A 21,140-nucleotide genomic window follows, 5' to 3' on the forward strand; every position below is an offset into this window, starting at 1 on the left:
AAACATAAGAAATCACTAGGCACATCAGGTTATCTGACCAGAAGAGCAGTGAAGGTACAACCACATTAAAATTGAAACCCCACAGATAGACACCAGCCCTCGTGCAACCTTGCAAGGGCAAGCAGGTAAAGAAAATGGAAAGAAAGAAAGAAAGAAAGAAAGAAAGAAAGAAAGAAAGAAAGAAAGAAAGAAAGAAAGAAAGAAAGAAAGAAAGAAAGAAAGAGGATTTGATTCTGCTTCTGACATGTTGACTTTAATTATTATATTATTTGCCATTCTTGATTTTCACGTCACCCTATATGACTTTTGAACATTTCATTTCTTTTTTATTTTTTTAAATTGAAAATTACCTTTGCTGTTAGCCCTTTGCCAAAAGGTGAACAGGAGGGAATGAGAAAGGATCGGTGACATTTTCAAAAACAGATAACATTGAATTCTCGCCATGAGTCAGAAAACTATAAAGTACATTTTTTATCAGTTGCTACATAGTCAAAGGTCGCCCGTTTAGGAAATTACAATAGCAATGGTGAATCTGTAATTAATGAAAGGATAAAAACCAAGCTAAATGGCATTTTGGCAGGGCATCCACTATGACACTCATTAACACGTCATCATTGGGGTCATAGCAGCACAATAAAAATGCAAACCAGTTAAATCAATAAATGTATTTGTTTTGAACAAACTTTAGAATGTGTTGTTCTATCTTGATTGTGTAATATATACAATACATCTTAAAATATAGTGTGTTTCACAAATAAATATGTATAAATATTGTCATGTTTTAATCTTGTATTTTGTTCCTCTCTTGCATAAGAAATGTTAACCTTTCTCAGTCTGAATCAATAATTAATAGACAGAAACATCTGTTTTTCACTATCTAAAATGTTTATTGGATGCTTTTAACAAAGCACACACAATTTTCTATATTTCTCTTTTTATCTTTCATAATCAAGATATTATCCATTTATTGTCATGTATAAATTTCCCAACTTTAAATATATAATTTGTATTCCTTAAAATATATGGCTTAATTAAGCAACATTTACCACTTTTATATAATGGATTTTTGCCTTTTTTACTTGGAATTTCTTCCCATCATCATGTGTTAGGTCAGGTGGGTCTTTACTTCATCTTCAGTTCATGCTTTTGGATTCTCCCCCAATCTTGGTATTTTGCTTTACAATCTTCTCAGGGTTGTGCTTAACCCTATTACCTATAGATAGTTTTCTACCACACGTTTTCCTTTCATTCTATTTTCCATTAATATGCTTGGGCACAGCACTCTGTGAGCAATCGGCTTCTTTAGAAATGACCTTTCGTGGTCGCCAATGACTTCCTCATGATTTTGTAGGTAGTCTGCAAAATGGCTATAACATAACATAGCATTTAATTAACAAAAATCTTTTACTTTATTCGTCTTATGTAATATTCCCATTTCACAATAAACTGAAATATATCTTTTCATCAAATGTAAGCCATAATCATCAAAACTTGCAGGAATAAATGCTTAGTGTGTACTAAATCTATAGGTATGTCGCTTTTAATTATACTTGTGTAAATTAACTTCACTATTCTATTCAAAGCATACATATTATGTTATTGCTCTGTTAGAAATGTTATTAAAAGTGTTTAAACTCGAATGGGCGTGGGGTGCTTTGTAGTATTTTTTTTTCACTGCTACTATGACTTTAACTAAATTTGGTTTGCGTTAGCCAATCAGAGCGAAGAAGGGGGAGGGAAGGCAGCGGGTGGGTAGCAACAGTTGCCCTGGTGAGGACGAAGCGCCATAGCCACGGTAGCCCTGGCGACAAGAACCCAGCAACGAGAATCAACAACAACAACTGAATCCACTATAAAAATAAAAGAAGATATTTTATTTTGGGACAAGCGCGCGTGGAGGCGGAGGTCAAGTTATAGGTAAATCGAAACATTTTTCCTCTCGAGTGGTTCACACTGAATTGTGCTTTTGCTTTTTCCTTGTTGTTACAGTAGCCATAACGGGAGTCAGCCTTTCAGCGAGGTTAGCCTAAAGCTAGCCGTTGGTCCGTTAACAAGTTAAGCGCGACGGTTAGTGTATGCATCTCCTAATGACACAGAGTCTTGCCTGCCATGACGGCGCAGCCACAGATGCATAGTCAAGCAGGCCGTTGTTATGGCGATGTCAAATGCAAAAGGTACAAAATGGCGGTTGTTGTAGAGACCAGTTAGCTTGCTTATCGAGTTACCTTGCTGGAAAGCTGTCACGACAAGCTTGTGCTCGTTACTGCGTGAAGCTTTCGTATCATATCGTTAGAAATGAACGTTGCCCGTGTTTATTTCGGCACATAGTGCGCATGAGGTGCTGTATTAAAACGTCATGTTGCTCCAATGAACTCACCACACCACACAGGTTTGATAACGTGTACTATCCAATGGAGAAATGAAACGAGACTGGTATATAAGTCTAATGACCGAATACGGGTTATGGTATCTGGGCTTGGAAGAAGTAGGTATGAAATATGTGTGAAATTTGAGACAGCTGTGGCAGGTGGCAGACATTTAACGTGCGAGGGGCGTGGCGAAGGAGGGCGTTATGCAGGTGTTTGGCTGGTCTGAGAGAGCAGTGTATCTATTTTAACAGTTAATGACCGTGCAAAAGTCGAACAAGGTAATGTGTCGAATGTAAACAGACAACATATGTTTATTATGGTAGAATAAAGCCCTCTCTCTCTCCCAGCATCCAAATAATTATAGTTTAAAATTATATCCACATTTGCACTATTCCTAAAAACTGTCACTGGTAATATTGATATCCCCCCCTAACTATAAACATAAATACGCCCCTAGCTATAAAGACGATGTAACATTGTAATCATTTATTAGTTTGTTATATTAAATTCCACTAACAATGGTTGTTCTTGTGCATAATTTATATTCTACTGCATGTGGGATTCTTTTTTCCCTAACAATAAAAGCAACAACTTTAATGTCTGTGCAACATGTGGGCTTTTTGTGTATTGTTTTTTTCTGTGTGCTGTCCTCATCAAATGACTTTTAAATTCACTTAGAGTACAGCACTACTAACTGTATCAAGCATTTAGAAATAGTCAATCATTACATAGCAACTTGGTGAAATATATTTTTATTTCGTATTGGTTTTTAATATTTGATGTTTTGTTCACATATTTTAAGTTTTGTTCTAATCAATCCACACTTATTGTATGTACTCATGAATTATTTATTTGTTATTAAGTTTATTTTTTCAAGACAAACAGCTCCAGACATAAATTTACATAAAAGATCCTATGTATTTTTAATTTGGGAATTTATGTAGATCATGCTTTTTCCTGTGTGGAAGAAATTAGTGACATACAACAGGAATTCTCTTACTAGGTTGGATTCATTGTTTATTGTCTCATTCAGAACTGGGTTAACATTCAAAACATAGGCTGAAAATCATACAGTCCTTCCATTAACACTTTGCACAGTACTTGTTACTTGCACAGTAAGCCCCAATTTTTTTTAACTTCACCTGAAGTCACCACCTTGAAACTTTGCCACATCTGGGTTCTCCAATTACACATCCAAACTGGTTTTAGAACCAACAAATCTGTACGGAAAATTCCATAAATTTATCTTTTTATTTGATTATTTACGGATTCAGTTACAACTGCTATCCAAATGAAGAAATGAAAAACCTGAAGAATCCTACAATAATAAGCAGAAAAAATGTAGAATAGAGAGCAGATATCTTTTTAATGTCTATAAAGATTAGACATTAATTCCTGTTATGAGTTGTCTACATGTAAAATAAAATGGTTGCTAGCAGCTGTAAAAATCTAAATAAGTTTAATGGATTTCCATGTTATCGTGTTTGGAGTTTTGTAGAAAACAAATTCCTTTGTAAGTCATTGTCATTTTCTCCAAAATAGTCTTAATGTTGAGACACCAACATTATACGACAATACTTAGTAAAAGCAATTAAAGTTACACTTGATGAATTATGGTGGCATAAAACAGGATGATTTGCAACAATAAGTCATTGTATTGAGGCATTATCTCAACTCACATCACAGGCAAAACTAAATGAAAGGTTTTATGTAGGGAGATCTTGTTACACGTAATGAGACACCAAACTGCTTATTCCCATCATTGTTCCTCCCCCACATCTCTTCAGTACCTGCTCCGCCAACAGGTCCGCCACTGCGGCACTTTTGAGCAGGCCTCATTCATTCATTTGCATTTTCCAGACAAATGAGAATGTAGCTCTAACCCTGACATCCCCAGCATGCAAACTTGTCCACAAATTATTTTTATGTTTGCTCACCATCTTACACTTTTAGACCAATTGTAACTTCTAATTGTCATTTCTTGAAATATAAAAGTTTTTTTTTACAAATATTATTTGCATATTTTCAGGTAATACTCTATGTTTTGCTCAGCCGCATAGATAATCTTCTTTGTGTAATAACTGTATCAGTTTTTTTTGTATTGAAATCCAATTTTTTTCTTTCTTTTTTTTTGTTTTAGGGTGACTGCCAGGTCTTGAAATGGCCACCTCAGCCTATGTAGGGGAGATGCAACCAGCAGCCCAGCCTCAGGGGGCTGTAGTGACCGTCACACCGGGTCAGCCTGACACTGCCTCCACCCCTGCAACTACACCTCAGTTTCTGGCAGAGATTCAAACTGCTGTGGCTACCCCCACTGTTGTCACACCTACAGGCCAAACTACTCCCACTGAGCAGGTTTCCGTGGTCGCCTCTCAGAAGCCTGCAGCCGGGAGTCAAACCCAGACTGCATCGCAGGTGCAGCCGGCTCAAACGCAGTACGTGACAGCAGAGATCCAGGGTTCCCCCACGCAGTCTGGAAATGCTCAAAGCACTCCTCAGTACATTGTTGTCACAGTCACAGGTAACGTCTGAATTTAGCACATCATTTGCTCAAATGTCCTCAACACCATGGAATCATTGTCTATGCAGCTGTGTATCTGTGCTCAATGGATGCTGTAGTTCAGTTGTTGAGCTTTAGTGGTGTCTGAAAAAAATAAAACAATAAACTTGCCATTTTTCGGTATTTATTGATTATGTACAACCTTGACCATTCAAATCTGAATGCGTCTGTTTTCCTGTTATGAGTTGTCTACATGTAAAATTGTTGATGCGTTTCCACATTAGTCTGTCTCTATTGGGGCTGATTCTGAGTCACCTGTCAGGTTGTTGTTGTTGTTGTTGTTAAAATACAAGAACAATTCATTCATCTGTTCTGGAAGCTTTTCTGGCTTTCTGGGCTGTTGAATGTTGCCAGTCTGTTAAATAAGGAGGCACCATAAAAAGTCACAGAATCTTTATTTGTACATTTAAATTTTCTTAATGTGATAGTTATGGCTCATACTACAAATATAATTTATTTCTTACTAATATCTATACAGTTGCTTTAGAAGATTACTGTCATCCATACGAAGGGTATGCCATAAGTGTTCACTACTAAATTAAACTAGCTGTATCCAAGCATTTAAATGGGAAGTTGAGTGGAAGGAAAAAGTGTGGTATGTGAATAAATGTGTATGTTTTGTTTAGTAGCGTCTGATCCAGTTCATTCTTATTAAGAATATATATTGTTTGTCACAATGAATTTAAAAGGTAATGTTTGTCATTAGTCGTTGGTACAGTCTTAAGAAATAAATGCTGTATTTAAGCCAGAAAAATCTGAAGTTTGGGTGTTCTGGCTTTTTTACTTTCAGAGGGGTCTCTTCACTCAAGTGACAGTGTGTCAGATTCTAGCCCACCTCCAGCTGTTGTGCAGACAGGAGTTCCCACACAGGTTGTTCAGCAGGTACAGGCAGCCCAGCAGGTAAGATATATTCATGCTTACCAATACACTTATTAACCTGTATTTGTTTAGATATTTGTTTTATTTTAAAAGGATTTTTGTCTCAACAGAGGTCGGTGGTGCAGGCCACTTCTCAGATAGCCAAAACTGAGCCAGGCACACAGCTCAGTGTCACCAATCTACAGCCTGTTCATATCACACAGGAAGTAAGTTGAAAATACACACAAAAGGTACGCAAGGCTAAATGCGAACCAATTGGTCTTCATAGCTTCAGTTCTTAAAATATATGCGAGTGCTGATCGATGTTTAACTTCCTCTCATTCTGGCTCAGTATTTGTCAGCTTATTGTCTCTGTGGACCTTTTAGCTTCCCGTTTCAATGGAGGCCGTCGAGTTAGGCAGAGATAGGACAGTAGACGAGTTGCAGCTTCATCATCTGACAGCAGATCCTGAATCTTTGGCCTGGGTGCCAAAAGTCCACAATGACAACAGTGGGCTCTGGACTGTTTATTACCAAGTAGGTTAGGGAGACACGAGGGAAAGTGCTGCTTTAAAGCTGAAGGAACAAAGATTGTAATTGCAGCTGAGTAATGTGTGCAGTTCTAATTGCAAATGAAAAGTATGCAAAATGAATTTAGTTTCCTGATGTTGAAAGAGTTACTAACAAGGATTTATCGGATTTTTGCGTGTGCTGACTCTTTAGGTCCAGCAGCAGCTTGCTTCAGTGCCGGTGCAGCATGTGTACGCCAACCAAGTGCAGTATGTGGAAGGAGGAGACACCAACTACACCACCAGCACCATGTCAGAATCCACTTGTGTCCGATAATCGACTTAAAATGTCAAAACAGAATTCATTTTCTGCCTTACATACTGTGCTTTCTAAAAGCTTTTAAAGAAATCTTCATTTTTCTCTCATCTAGCCGCTCCAGCAACTTCCCTTACACTGAAACGCCGCTGTACACCCAGAGCACGGCTGCCCAGTATTACGAAGGTCAGCCGACATCGGGCGCGCAGGCCTCTTCACCCGGCACGAGTTTGACAGTCGCCGTGACTGCCGGCGCCACGGGGGGCGTGTCCATGTTTGTGGCCCAGCCCACCACTGCGGCAGGGGGCGGCGCCACTGTAGTGACCGCCGGGGGCACTGCCAACGGGTCAGAGGAAGGGGCGGGCACCAATGGTAGCGCAGCGGGCAGTTACGTGATCCAGGGCGGTTACATGCTGGGCAGTGGCAGCAACAGCAGCAGCAGCAGCAGCAATGGAGGGGCCGCCGGGAACAGTCAGAACTACTCACACAGCGCCCGCGCCTCCCCAGCCACTGTGAGTATTACAGAGGGCGAGGAGAGTAGCGTGCCGTCGGCAGACAAGAAGGTATGCAGAGGCGCCAAGCGCAGGAGTTTTCTTCTCGTTCCGTTCCCATCCACACAACCCTCCGATGGCGCACACCGATGATGATGATGTCATAGTGGAGTTTTGTCAATCAGAACGCATGAGAACAATCTGAGGACTCGGACCAACACTAAAACTTGCAAAACGTTCCTCCTCTAAGGAAAAACTAAACCATGACCTCATCATTCTCATGTCATTGCAGTGCATGCGATGGGGGGCATTTATAATTTGCTTGAAATGCTCCCAACACAATACAGTTCATCTTAAATTCATCATATTGATTCCCATGTGGTAACAATATTTACTAAAAAACATGTTTGGCAGACATCCCATCAGTATTCCAGGTCATTGATTCATTGCATACCAAAGTTGTATGCCACGGCACGCAAACAGACGTTTTTGTTTTCATTCCTGAATGGATGACCGAGCTGTGAATGCGAATGGATCTGTGTTTGTAGGATTTAGTGAAGAAACTTTTACTGCATGGACTATTTCTGTTAATTTTCAAATGTGTTGGCAAATATGTTGGCATTCACTGGTGTTTCTAATCGCAGCAGCCGTTCTCCTTCTCGCTTTTCTCTTTCGTTGCATGTGTGTCAGGTACAGTGGTTGCTGGACAACTATGAGACGGCTGAAGGAGTAAGTCTGCCACGTTCCACGCTGTACTGCCACTACCTGCTGCACTGCCAGGAACAGAAGCTCGAACCAGTCAACGCTGCTTCCTTTGGGAAACTCATCCGATCCGTGTTCATGGGGCTTCGCACGCGACGCCTGGGCACTCGGTAGGTGTCTGAAAAAGTGTTCGGCTTCTATATTCAGCCCCAGACAAAACTACTCGTAGTTGCCCTAAAAAAAAGGGCCAAGACGGCCCTTTATGTAAGAGTGGCAACAACAAAGTGTTTGCTGGGAAAAAAAACAAAACTATTACAAGTTTGCCACAAGTCATGTGCTGTGGTTGGATGAGACCAAAGTTGAACCTTGTGGCCTACGTACAAGACGCTATGTATGCCCTGAAACTAACACTGCACGTCATCCTGAACACATCGTCCCCACAGTGAAACATGTTGGTGGCAGCTTTATGCAAAGGGATTGTTTTTCTTCACCAGTGGCAAGGAAGATGATTAGAGTCGATGTGCAGACAGTTAGTAGCTACATACAGGATTATGCTGAAGGAAAGGTTTTCCTCTGACAGGGTTAGAGGAAAACCTTCCAGCCGGACAATGACCCAAAACATTCAGCCAGAGATACAAGAACATGGTTCTTCTGATCAAAGCATGCTCATGTCTAACCTAGTCAAAGTCCACGCCTGAATCCAACGCATTAAAATTTATGTTTACAGATTCCTTACGTCCAATCTGATTGTGCAAAATATAAAAAAAATATCAATTTCTAGATGTTGGTTTTAGAACTATTGACTCAAGCTGACTGAAACCAAATGCCCAACTCACTTTTTTAATGATTTGTTTTTGAAAAACATTTATGCTTCATTTCCCTCACCTTTCAGCTGTAGTCTACTCTCTGTACAGATGAACTCAGAATCGGTGTGGGTTGCGTAAATTTCATAAAAGAAAGGAGAGTGACGGTTGCTTTTCTCTCCTATTAGGGGCAATTCTAAATACCACTATTACGGACTGAGAATCAAGGCCGGCTCATCTCTTCTCCGACTCATGGAAGACCAACAACATTTGGCCATGAGGCAACAGCCGTTCTCTCAGAAACAAAGGTTTGAGCACGGCTATTCATGTCCCGTTTACCTTTATGCTGCCGCGACGTTGTTTTAATTCAGTCGGTCCCCTTGTTCCTTGCAGGTTGAAGCCTGTGCATAAAGTTGAAGGTATGACCAACGGGACTGCAGCAGGAGCAGGCCAGCAGCAACAGCAGCAACAGGGATCCGGACATGTGGACATCAGCACCCAGGTTCAGCAGTACCAGCAGTTCCTGGGTGAGTTTGGTGATAGTTCACGCTACATTGATCGGACAGTTTCACCTGATTGAGCATGAATAAACAGATCTATTATAGATCCATTATACCTACATTAAAGTTATTTATAATGCATATAAATGTTATTTATCTCTGGGTAATCTGCGCGTGGATCCCGTCTCCAGATGCTTCTCGATCTCTCCCGGAGTTTCCAGACATCGACCTCCATGGGAAGTCTCTCCCGGAGGGAATTGAACTCGACCACATAAAGAGCTTTCAGCTGCTTTACAGAGAACACTGTGAGGTACCAGAAAGCTTCTACACCAAATATTCATGAGAATGGCTTTTCCATGTTGTTTTTGAATCCTTACGTTGTGTAAAAATAGATGACGTCCCTTCTTTGTTAAGGGGAGAGTGATGCAGAAGCAACTTAAAGGTGGAATAGATCCTTTCTAGAAGGACTTTTTGTTTTAACAGTGTTGACTGGAAATGCATTTATTAGAATTCATTTCTCAAAGATGGATCCAGAATGATAGTTTTTCTAAATATGATCACTTTCAGCTTAAAAAAAAAAGAAGCAAATGGTGATTCATTATCAGCTGTGCATGTGTCTGATGTTAACTTGTTTTTTTGTTTCTCAGGCCATACTGGACGTGATGGTCAATCTGCAGTTTACGCTGGTAGAGACTCTATGGAAAACCTTCTGGAGGTTCAGCCAAAGCCAAGCTGGAGATACTCCAATGGCTGTGTAAGTGTTTCCATTCCTTTGGGCAGAGAATAACAACTTATTATCTGCTGTAGGAGTCCGACTTTTTTCCGTGCAAACTTTCCATTTTTACAGGCACGATGAGTCAGAGAAGCGCCTCCCAAAATCCTGCCTGGTGTTGCTGTGCAAGTACGAGCCGGTGCTGCGCTGGAGCCGGGACTGTGACAACAGTCTGTACCAGAGCCTGGTGGAGATCCTCATCCCCGACGTCCTCAGACCCATCCCCAGTAAGGCTCCACAGTGCACGACAAAGCATTGTCATGTGTGGTTAAACGGCTACTTTTAACCACAAACTTCAGTTCCATTGAAGCCAAGTTAAAGAAAGTCATTCTGCAAAGATTAAGCCTGCCTTCAAACATCCCTGTACTGTTCATCTACTTGGGTCTTGCACTACTTTCTTTCTGTTTCTTGTTTATTTTAGTTGATATTACTCTTTCTCTTTCTTTTTTACTATTCCTCTTTGCGATACTTTCACTTCACCAATCCTGGTTTTATTGCATCATTTCAACTATGTTTGTTGCCTGCAGGTGCCTTAACACAAGCCATTCGTAACTTTGCCAAGAGCCTTGAGAGCTGGCTGACCAACGCCATGATGAACATCCCTGAGGAAATGGTCCGCATCAAGGTACAGCTCTGCAACACTGCCTCGCATTTCACAAAAGATCAAACTACTTTTATGTCAGGGTTATCATTATTTAGAATTTTTTTCAAAAATTTAAAACATTTTCTGCAACAATATATTTTCAGAAAAGGACTTGACATAATTTAACTGGAAGGTTTTACTTTGCTTAGTATGAAAATACACAAAAAAGGATGATTTACTGGGACTAATTGTTCTGATGAGGTTGTTTCTGATCAATCTTTACTGACCCTGCCTTGCCCTCAGGTGACATCAGCCAATGCTTTTGCCCAGACGCTGCGCCGCTACACCAGTCTGAATCATCTCGCGCAGGCAGCCCGCGCTGTCCTCCAGAACACAGCTCAGATCAACCAGATGCTCTCCGACCTCAACCGAGTCGACTTTGCAAACGTTCAGGTTGGTTTTAGGCTCTGAGTTTTGGGCCCTGAGAGCACCCGAGTGGCGCCACTTGAATTTCACCAGCGGGGCTTGGGTCTTTATTTTAGTTTTGTGCAGAGAGCAGTAATTTCTGCTGCAGCTTGTGGTTTTGGCGAGGCGTGACACGCAGCCAGTTTTGATCACTTTCTAACCCAGGAAGCCCCTTCTCTGTTCTCTGTTTCTCAGAAATGTTTCTGCAGGTTGTCAGCTCAGATCTGGGGTTGATTTTAAAGCATGACTGAAAGTTTGGGTTTAAATGCGAGCTTCCTGTGCCTCTTGCTCACATCTTTTGCTCATTTAGCAAAAGGAATAATTCAGAATGATCGAAGTGAGGTTCTTTTGGGAGGTTCTAAACAGCTGATGTCTTTCTTGTAGTAAATGAACGGCATAACAATCTGAAATAAAAGCACTGGAATGTAGAAAGCTAATGTATTGTAATACTAGAAAGGAATACTGCTGTTCTGATTTTAAACTGTGTCAGTGTTAGAACGGTTACTCTGTCAAGAAACGATTAAGTACTTCACACAGGAAGATGAGGCACTGCCTTTTGCCTCCATTTCCTTTATAAATAACCATCACCCCTGACACAATTCCACTTTAATCTCAGCACTGTTCTGACTAGCTTTTAGCATTACCCTCCAGACAAAGACAAAAAGATCTAACTGAGCAAAGTTTTTTTTTAACAACATTTTAAAGTAAAGTCTTTTTCTCTGTATCTCTCTGCAGGAGCAAGCTTCATGGGTGTGCAGATGCGAAGACCGTGTGGTGCAGCGGCTGGAGCAGGACTTCAAGCTGACCCTGCAGCAGCAGAACTCCTTGGAGCAGTGGGCCGTGTGGCTTGATGGCGTGGTCTCCCAGGTCCTGAAGCCATACCAGCACAGCCCTGCGTTTCCAAAGGCTGCCAAGCTCTTCTTACTCAAGTGGTCGTTTTACAGGTATGACGGCAAAGACAAAGACGACGGAGAGAGAGAGAGGCTGCGTGGTGGCTTGTGTTCTTCACTGATGTGTGATTTGAGGTTTGAGCTGGAAGCTTTAAGAATGCATGAAAGCATGTTTCATGTTCTCATGTCTTCTCTGAAATGCGTACATTTCGGAGAAGTGTTACATAAATGTTCATCATAGCTGCTGGTATGATATGGTACAGTTGCTATCAGGGGAGTTAAAGAAAAAATATTCTGCCTGGTGGTGAAATAATCAAATATATCAGTTAGAATAATGTTTGATTTCCATCCTTAGACTATAGCAAAAACATACTGAGTAAGCACCTGTGTACCTTGTACACTTCATTACTCCATGCTGGACTCAGATGGAGAAGACTCGGTCAGTCCAACACATTCACTGGCATCTTATTTGATTGGAGCTACAGAATGTACCAAACCGCAGCACGATATCAAGTTATCAGAAATCAACTTGAAAGCTTTATTATTTTTCAGGTGCCATTTAAGAAAACTCTGTGTCCAGTAATAGCAGTCATACATTTTGCCTGCACACTTCCCTGGATGTGTACTTCAGGTGCTGACAGATTAAAGCTCACTGAGCGTATTGGGAACATTTTGATGAAGGCAAATGCAGAAAGCCAGGAAAATGCACAATCGGTAATTTCACTTCAATATTCAGTGATAGCATCTCAATGACATGGTTTCCTAGTATCATCCAGCTCAATGCTAAACAACAGGAAGAATTTGATGGAGGATTTTCATACCACATTTAGTGTAAGTAAAATATAATCTGTTAACTTTGATAAATCAGCTCTTTGATTGCTCCTCTTTCACTATCAACATGCTACTGTTTTCAGGATGTTTTTTTTTTTATCATAATCTATAATTTCCATGCTTAAAGCATACTGGCACCACTCTCAGCTTCTCATTCACTAAATAAATATGTTAGCCTGTTCGGTGTCGGCACACTAAAGCAGTGCCACGAGGTCATTTACAGCCACTATAAAGTCTTTTTTTGGCAGCAGATTCAGCAGCGTAATTTACTGTGAAATAATGAGATCATACATTGGTCTAATTTGAGCCTCCTGGTCTCTTCTTGACTTGTTCCCCTTATTTGTGGCTCAGAAGTCAATGTTTACAAAATATTTTGTTGCATAGATGAATTTCTGAAGTCAACTTGTTGATGTCAGTTCTATTTAAATGGGGTAATATACTGTATTTTATAATGAAAACTACATTCAAGTAAACCTGTCTAAGAAGACATTAATCACCTGTCCGGCAATTATCATTTTACACTTAAACTGACTTTTGGTTTAATTTAATAGTTAGGATAAAGGAAGTCAAAGTGCTACAAATGGCTTCCACCTCACTTCCTCTTACTTTACTACTTGTTACATTTCGTTCTTCCTCCACCTGTCGAGGTGAGGACTGAGATGTGATGAGTAACACTGAGAAGAGGAATTGAGGATATTGAAAATGAGGAAATTAGAAAAGAGGTTTGCCACAGTTTAACGCGCACGGATGCACTGCATCCTTTTTTTTTTGTTTTTTTTGGTTACAGAAGTGAGATTTGTTTTGTGAGTGACTGGGTTTTGTTTTTCCATTCCTGCTGTCCAGTTCCATGGTGATCAGGGACCTGACCCTGCGAAGTGCAGCCAGTTTCGGTTCCTTTCACTTGATCCGCCTGCTGTACGACGAGTACATGTACTACCTTATCGAGCACAGAGTGGCCCAGGCCAAGGGAGAAACCCCCATCGCCGTGATGGGAGAGGTACTAACTCACACACCGGGGCTCCAACGTAGCCTGGATAAATCCAGAGCGGGGAAAGATGTTTGTATTTTCATGTTTATTCCTTTTCCTGTTGTCCAAAAGTAGTATCCATCCATCTATCCGTCTTAGAAAGGGACTGAGAACTTTGATTCTGATAAGCTATAAACGTAAAGCATGTAGGAGCCCTGACACACGCTTTCACAATAACGATTAATATAAAAAATAAAAAAAAACTTTCTTGACTCATTCCTGTCCTGCTGTCAGTTTGCCAGTTTAGGTCGCGGTCTGAACCAGCTGGATCCTGACAAAGGTCTGCACCGAATCTGCCTCATCACCGCCAATAACAACAGTCATCTCCCCAAGCATCAAAGATAACTGTGTCCCTTTCACATTTGTCATCCACAGAAGAGGAAGAGGAAGAAGATGATGAGAGCGAGGAAGAGGGCCAGGAGCTGACCCTCCCCGCCGACGCGGCGGTGCTCGGAGAGGAGTCTCTGGAGCCTCCGGCCAAGCTGGCCAGAACGGACCAGCGCGTCCTCTTCACCACGGGCTCGGCTGACAACTAACTAACCAGCTCCTGTCCTCCATGCGCACAGATGTACAAAGCAAATAACACTAATTTATACGTTTGATAGCTGTAAATAGGTCCTGTCGATGTGTGTGTGAACACTGTCGCTGCAAACTGTTTTAATCGGGTGCAATGCAATCCAAACTCTCTTTAACTGCTGCTGCCCGGATGGCAAAACCACCTGTTGAGTTACACCACCGTCTCTGATGTTGCAATAGGATGTGTGGCTTTAGAAACCAGAACCTTACTGCACACAGAAACGCAGAGAACTTTTATTTGTATTATTCTGTAAAAAGAAAAAAAAAAACAAACAAAAAGCTAAAACCAGGCATGTTTAATTTTAACCATTACAACCTGTTGCCTAGCTGAAAAAACCCCTGCTCCCCTCCGACCTGGAACCGTCACTGCCATATGTAGGCGATCTTGAAATGCTGCAATGTCTGTGTGTAGAGGAGGGTGCGAAGCAGAGTTCAAACGTGGGCGCTAAGCCCGGTTGTTACTAATCTGTGAAGCGCTACGTGATACAAAACCGAGATAATAACTGTAAAAAAAAAAGAAAGACTAAAAAAAACAGCAGGGGGGGGGAGCATGGTATATATGGGGTGGCTTTGTTTAGTGTGCTTGTGTTTTCTGTTGGCACCACTAAGCTGTTGTTTCTGAAAGCTGACTGAACACGTTTTGCCACGGTTGTGTTTGATTGTGAGTAATGGAAAGTGTTTCTGTAGATATTTTCTTACACATTTGGGAAGCTTTGAGTCGACTCGATTGGCCTGTAAAGAAAACATAACTGTGTTATTTTATTTTGTTTGGGTGCCTCCTGCAGCTGCTACACACTTGTAAAGACAAAAGCAGTTTTATAGGGACTCATATTATGGTTTCACAGCAGATGTACTGTATGCGTGACGTTTATGTTCAAAGTGCTTTAATCCTGCCTAATAAGTTCCTCTGTGGCCTCATTTCCTTTGAGATGTTATTTTCTTGCCTTGTTTGCATTTTTCTTTCAACCCCTCGTTTTTGTGCCAAACCTGTTTTTCTGTGGCTTTTTTTTCTCCTCTTTCTCTTTGTTTTCTTGTTTAATTTTGGAGGATTGTGCCTGAGTAAGAACAGTGAAATAACCTGCTGTATATTTATCCACTATTTTTGGGATTTTGTTGTCACTAAGTGAACCTCTCGTGCTGTGTGTGGTGCTGTGTTGTCTCACATTGTAAGCAGCATTATTTTTGTGTGCTTTATTGATTTGTGATTGTATGTTGAGTTATCAACCCTCGATCATATCTGATGACTTTACCACAGACAGGCTCTCTTTGCACACGTTGACTACTGTCTTTAAAAAAAAAAAAAAAACTTATCCAAACCTTTGTTTTCACCTTCTTCTTTGAAGTCTTCTGTGTACTTTTAGCGGTGAGATGGAGGCGTCAGATTACATGTAAATATTTCAGATTGCTCAGTTCAGAGAATCTGGTTGGAGGTGAGAAATCTGAAAGCCTTTTTTTTTTCTTCTTCTTCTTTTTGTTTCCCTCCACCACCGTTTCTCATCTCGCTGCATTTTAGCCCTCCTGCCAATGGCTTCGTTTTGCTTCGACCCTCCATATTCTTAAACACTGTTCATCGAGATTGGTTGGTGTAAACATTTCATGTGTTTTTCCCTGAATATTTCAATGCTATGTCTTTAAAAGGCTGCAGTTCGTTGGAGACTGGCAGCTTTCAAACCAGCACATTAGCTTGTTAAGTGGAGTCTACTACAGCCGAGTACATATCACTCCCGTCTTTCTATGGTCTACACCATTCAGAGTGGTTTAACCAGTAAAACTGTTTAGTCATTTTTATAGTGCGTTGTTTCTTATGTACAAAACAAATTGAAGGACAAAAAGATAAAAAAAAAAAAGATGTTCAGTGGCAGTGTTTTATGAATTTGGTCTGCTATAAGTATGACTGTGCCTTTGGAGGTGGTAGAATGCAAATCAGATGTTTTTAATTTTAAAGATATAAATTAAAGGAGTTTTTAAAATTACACCAGCTTCTTCGTCTGGAGATTTATTTTCCTCAAAGTTCAGCTCAGGCCACTTCGCTCTGAGGCGCCGCTTCTAATCTTGGTGGGCAAATGCTTGGTGTGGGTGGGAAACCAATAGATAAGCGGTTAGTGTAGGATTATTGCCAAAACCATACTAAGTCCTAAGAAGGTCTACAAAAAGTGAACACTGGTTGACACTTGTAGCATAAACTCTGGCAAATTTATGCAACATTATCAGGGCTTTTTACAAAAAAAAAGTCCTGACAGCAAAGTATTTTCCTATGTGTGAAGCAAAAGAAGAGCTGTTTGAGATTTTCTTACATCTTAAAAAGTGAAACCTATAAACTGCTGTTTGAGCTGTTTTGTCATCCAGGAAGTCACCTTATTAAACTAAATACTGAAATGCTCACTGACTTCCTGGGTTAAAGGCACACACACTGAGGAAGCTGCTGTTGCTGCAAAGAACAACAACAAAAAATCAGAATAAAGGCAAAGTAAATCCCTGTATAGAAGTCAGACACCGACTCAAATACAACACTTAGTGTTCAGGGTTTCTCTCTTTCTGCAGCTCACCCTGCTGGTTTCCTGTGGTATTTAGGATAAGACAGGTGAACTTTCTACGTATTGCTTGATCATATTTTTTAAATCTTTTTCCTGCTGAGACCCAACTTTTACCAAATTTTCACCTAAAACTCTGGTATATAAGGGTTAATGACCCGACACATTCTTAACAAGTAACTGGAAAAGGCCCACAGCATCACATTGCTGTGTTATTCAAGAGACTGTCAGCATATGTAAATTTTCTGTTTTTGCACTTATTATCTGGGATATTGTAGTCATACATGCTTGTGTTTCTTCATTAAACACTCATCATCCTTCCTTCTTTCACCTCCTCCTTACTCCTGTTCCATTCACCTCCTGTAAGAGTGTGTTGATTTGCAACCAAGGTAGTTTCTGAAATGTATTTTGTTTGATTTTAGTTGTGAAGCATCCATGCTGCATATCTCTACATTTTTGGAACAGCCCTTCCACTTGAACAGGATCATCAGAACAACTAACGTTTAGGATATGGCGTCTGTTCACATCTGTTTTATTGTGTGAAACAGATGTAATAAAAAGAAATAGTAGTTTCATTCTTTTTTATTTTACTTTACAAATAAATAACCACTAACTTTTGTAGCTTACTGACGATAAATTTTATAAAAACAAAGTAACTAACTCAGTATATATATCGTCATACAGCCTACATACAGATAAATCTAAGAAATTATTGTGAGTTTTTTTTCTGTTACTTATATTACAAAGTAAAACTCATTATTAGAGACAAATATTTCCTAGAGTGCCTTTATATCTTGTAATTAAAAACAATTAAATACTTATCAAAAACTTTATTTACCAATATGACATGACAATATCAACAAGTTCTTTGTGACAGTAGCATAAACATCCAGCATTTATGCTTTTTGAAAAATCTGAATTAATGAACAGATATGAAACATAAAAATAAATTCTTGTGGATCTCTTTGATATACAATCTTGCTTCCCATGTGGTTCTATGTTTTTGTCAGATCGTATTACTTTAGTTGGAACAGGACTTCCTGAGTGTAATTTTTGTTGGTTTTGGATCTTCTTTACCCTTCGGAGAGAATAAGTACATTTTTGGCAGATTTGCATTTCTAAGAAAACTCTCAGATACTTCGGTATCAGTAGCTGAAAAACAAATGCTGCTGATCCCAGAGCTGATCTCAGACAGTCTTGCTCTGTTATTCAGCCATTCAGTGATGTGGTCGTGTCCTCGTGGTCTCATGAACTCCGGAATGCTTCCATATTCTGATAAAACATCTCCACTCACTGAAACAGAAAATGGAATATTTTATTCATTGGAAAACATGCAGCTGTGAATAAATACATTTCTAAATCATGGCAGACTTACTGTAAGGAATGTGAAAGTCATCCATGCTCTGTGCGGTTCTCGCAGAAGGTACTGTTGGTTCCTCTGGTTCCTGTGCTAAAACCTTCAACACTCGCTCTACCAGCTCCTGTTCTCTCCTGTTCCATTCTTCTTCTATTTGTTGTTTTTGCCAGAGAAATACCTGAAATTTATTTTGTTTGCCTTCAGTTGTGAAGATTCCCTTGTTATGTGTTACCATGTCAATAATTTTTTGGAACAGCTCTTTGACTTGAACAGAGAAATCAGAACAATTGGGGTTTAGAACATGGTATCTGTTCCCACATTTCTCCAGAAGCTCCTGGAGCTCCTTTCCCTCTCTGACGATGTAATTCTCTACAGGGACGTCATTGATCCAGTCTCCCCTGGTAAACAGAACCATGCAGTGTCTCCACACTCTCTCTGTTAATGGCTTCATGATCTCCAGCAGAGCTTTGAGATCTTTCTCTGTGAAAGATCTGAGGATGGGAACAAGCAGGAGAAAAACATGAGGTCCAGGAGAACACATGGAGACACTGTGGAGAACTTCATCTTTGATCCAGTCAGGTGGTGTTGGGTCTGAGAACCAGCCTGGAGTTTCAACAACTGAGACTTTTACTCCATTAAACCGTCCTTCATGTTTCACACATTTTGCATTTTCTCTCTGATCTTGTTGGTTCTGAAATCATATAAAGCAAACAAACAATATATATATTTTGAAATACATACCAGAAACCTACACGCTGACTGTTAAACAGTAAAATGTTTCTGTTCAGGCAGCAGACATGGTTACCTTCTTCGACCGAGTCATGTTGAAACTCAGGTCAAATAGATCCTTGAACAGAATCATGTTTCCAGCTCTACTCTTTCCTGAACATTTTTGGCCAACAAGAACAATCCTGATGTCACTGACTGGACTTCTCTCACCTGTAATAAAATGCAGAGATGTTTTAATCTAAACATTATAACACTGATTTCATGTGATTTCAAATGTCTGAAGATTTTTGCTTACCTCCAAACAACTCTTTCATTATTCTTGACTGTCTCTCATTGATCATCTTCAACCTCTTGGCCATCTTGTCTCCAGTCTCTCTCTTGGTTTCTAGCTCTGTTGCTCGGTCCAGCTCCACTTCATAGTAAGGATCTTCATTTCCTGCACACATCTCTTCAATCTTCTCCAGTAGTTCCTTTACCTGAATCTTATCACTGTGGTCCTTGTTGTTCAGGACATGATACCTTTAGGGCAAACAACCACATATTTGAGAAGAACTGCTTTATTATTGCTCATAAGGTTAAACTGTTTATTGATAAAAAATATGAAACTTTAAATATGAAAAAAAAAATGTCTACAGTCAGATTGTTGTCAATTTTGGTATTTCATTTATTTTTCTTTGGTACCTAATATTGTTAAAAATACGATTCTGATTGGTTGAGGAGCCCATCATAGCAATTCCTTGGAGCCTACACTGCTTAACGTTGAGATTTGGGAGAGTTAGTCATATAGAACCAAAGAACTCATAAAAATAACCTAGCCCAGAGCCAGAATAATTACAAAATATTCATATTTTGACTGTGACAATGTTATTTACATCATAAAGTAAGTAGGTACTATGCTAATTTGCCAATTTTTGTGTGAAGTTGGTCGAGATTACCTCCAGGTAGAACCGAAGTAGACTCTCCCTTCAGCTGAGAGCGGCTGAGTTCACAGAACAATTAGAGCAGAAATGTAAGATGGTTCTGAGAAAATAAACAGTCAGAACCCAAAGTATCCTTAATGCACAAACCTGACGTAAAATAAACTTCAGGTTTGTGAAATAAGAAAAGTCAGAGTTGATTGAAGAGAAAGCATGAAGGCATGATACTTGAAATATCATATTCCAAATATTGCATCTTTGTTTTTTAGATGTATTTGTTTGTCCTTTGGGTTTCACTAATTCATGAGCAAATACACCTTAGTGTGAATTGATAAATAATATTAGTGATTCTGTATCCATGCATTCATGATCATATTTCTTAAAAGATTTTATTGACACTTAATCTAGTGAAAATAAATCTTAAGCCTGGATAAGATACAAAAGAAATCCTGGTTTTAAATTAACACAAATTTTAATAGGTCATAAAACTGATTCATTTATGTACATTAAAATAATTTAAATTGGCTCATTCACACTACATACCTGTTCCCACACTTGTTCACTATCCACTGCAGACCTTCCTCACTCTCTATGTGCTCCTCCACAGTCTTCCTCCCCAATCCGTCACTCATAGTGAACAGAACCAGTGTGTGTTTCCAGATTTCTTCTCTAAACAGGCTCATGTGGTCCTGGACAGACCTCAGATATGTTGCATGGGTTGCGGTTTCAAGGCCAACAACCAGCAGCACAGCATGTGGTCCTGGAGGACACAGATTCACACTGTTCTCTATTTCCAGTTTATCCATCTCACTGGTTTCCTGAAGGGTGTTGATGTAAAACCATCCAGGAGAATCGACCACTGTGAGCCGCCTTCCTTCAACCACACCATGACTGATTTCACTGTGGGTTGTTCTGCTGCCGCTATCATTAACACAGAATGCATGTCTTCCCAGAATGGTGTTGCCAGCTGAGCTCTTGCCTTCCAGTTCTGCACCAATTAAAACCAGCCTTAAGTGCTGTGGTTGGGTCATTCCACCTAGAAAAAAATAAACCAAATATGATCTAATTATTAAAACAATCTGATCAATTTAGAAAACAGAGCTTAAAAAATCATGTAGAAAGAAAAAACATAATAAATAGGTCATGAATCATTCCAGGGTTTTGCTTCCACAACCAAAGAACCCAAAGTCCTTCAAGCCACCCAGAAATATTTATCTGCCTTTGGAGTCAGATGAAGGAAGTCTTTTCTGTCTGAGCAGAAAAGACTGTTTTGTTTTTAACAAACAAAATGCCATCCTTATTCTGAAACTTGGCCATGGCAGCATCATGCTATAGGGTTTCTTCTTGTCAAGGT

At 40.0% G+C, this 21,140-nt stretch overlaps 2 protein-coding genes across 7 annotated transcripts; one reads left to right on the plus strand and one right to left on the minus strand.

The window, feature by feature from the left end:
• The first annotated feature begins 1,743 nt into the window (after positions 1–1,743).
• rfx1a (regulatory factor X, 1a (influences HLA class II expression)) lies at positions 1,744–14,759 on the plus strand. 6 transcript variants are annotated; one of them, XM_015056517.1, is made up of 20 exons: positions 1,744–1,917; positions 4,510–4,605; positions 4,702–4,890; positions 5,720–5,829; positions 5,919–6,014; positions 6,175–6,324; positions 6,511–6,608; positions 6,728–7,175; positions 7,794–7,975; positions 8,797–8,916; positions 9,002–9,135; positions 9,300–9,418; positions 9,756–9,862; positions 9,956–10,107; positions 10,408–10,505; positions 10,767–10,916; positions 11,664–11,872; positions 13,493–13,646; positions 13,911–13,956; positions 14,052–14,759. In XM_015056517.1, the coding sequence occupies exons 2-20, from the start codon at positions 4,530–4,532 to the stop codon at positions 14,210–14,212; spliced, it is 2,799 nt and encodes a 932-aa protein (XP_014912003.1). In that variant the 5' UTR covers positions 1,744–1,917; positions 4,510–4,529; the 3' UTR covers positions 14,213–14,759. The 6 variants fall into 6 exon arrangements, with proteins under 6 accessions (XP_014912003.1, XP_014911998.1, XP_014911999.1 ...); XM_015056512.1 differs by having other exon boundaries at positions 4,510–4,890; XM_015056513.1 differs by having other exon boundaries at positions 4,510–4,890; positions 7,800–7,975.
• Positions 14,760–17,598: 2,839 nt separating this feature from the next.
• LOC106962240 (GTPase IMAP family member 8-like) lies at positions 17,599–20,818 on the minus strand. The gene is made up of 5 exons (XM_015056529.1): positions 20,330–20,818; positions 19,165–19,388; positions 18,946–19,079; positions 18,159–18,831; positions 17,599–18,076 (listed from the first exon to the last, which is right to left on the minus strand). The coding sequence occupies exons 1-5, from the start codon at positions 20,815–20,817 to the stop codon at positions 17,805–17,807; spliced, it is 1,791 nt and encodes a 596-aa protein (XP_014912015.1). The 5' UTR covers position 20,818; the 3' UTR covers positions 17,599–17,804.
• Between the last annotated feature and the right edge of the window lie 322 nt (positions 20,819–21,140).

Source organism: Poecilia latipinna, unplaced genomic scaffold (assembly GCF_001443285.1).
Source record: "Poecilia latipinna isolate Pla-1442-1.1 unplaced genomic scaffold, P_latipinna-1.0 Scaffold1388, whole genome shotgun sequence".
Lineage (NCBI taxonomy): Eukaryota > Metazoa > Chordata > Actinopteri > Cyprinodontiformes > Poeciliidae > Poecilia > Poecilia latipinna.

Excerpts from the sequence above, each read along its gene's own strand:
- rfx1a (XM_015056512.1), top strand. The coding sequence starts at position 4,530 with ATGGCCACCTCAGCCTATGTAGGGGAGATGCAACCAGCAGCCCAGCCT. Across the intron at positions 9,136-9,299 it reads GCAGTACCAGCAGTTCCTGG|ATGCTTCTCGATCTCTCCCG; the intron begins GTGAGTTTGGTG and ends TCCCGTCTCCAG. Across the intron at positions 10,506-10,766 it reads AGGAAATGGTCCGCATCAAG|GTGACATCAGCCAATGCTTT; the intron begins GTACAGCTCTGC and ends CCTTGCCCTCAG.
- LOC106962240 (XM_015056529.1), bottom strand. The coding sequence starts at position 20,817 with ATGACCCAACCACAGCACTTAAGGCTGGTTTTAATTGGTGCAGAACTG. Across the intron at positions 19,080-19,164 it reads AATGAAAGAGTTGTTTGGAG|GTGAGAGAAGTCCAGTCAGT; the intron begins GTAAGCAAAAAT and ends ATTTTATTACAG. Across the intron at positions 18,077-18,158 it reads TGACTTTCACATTCCTTACA|TGAGTGGAGATGTTTTATCA; the intron begins GTAAGTCTGCCA and ends TTTCTGTTTCAG.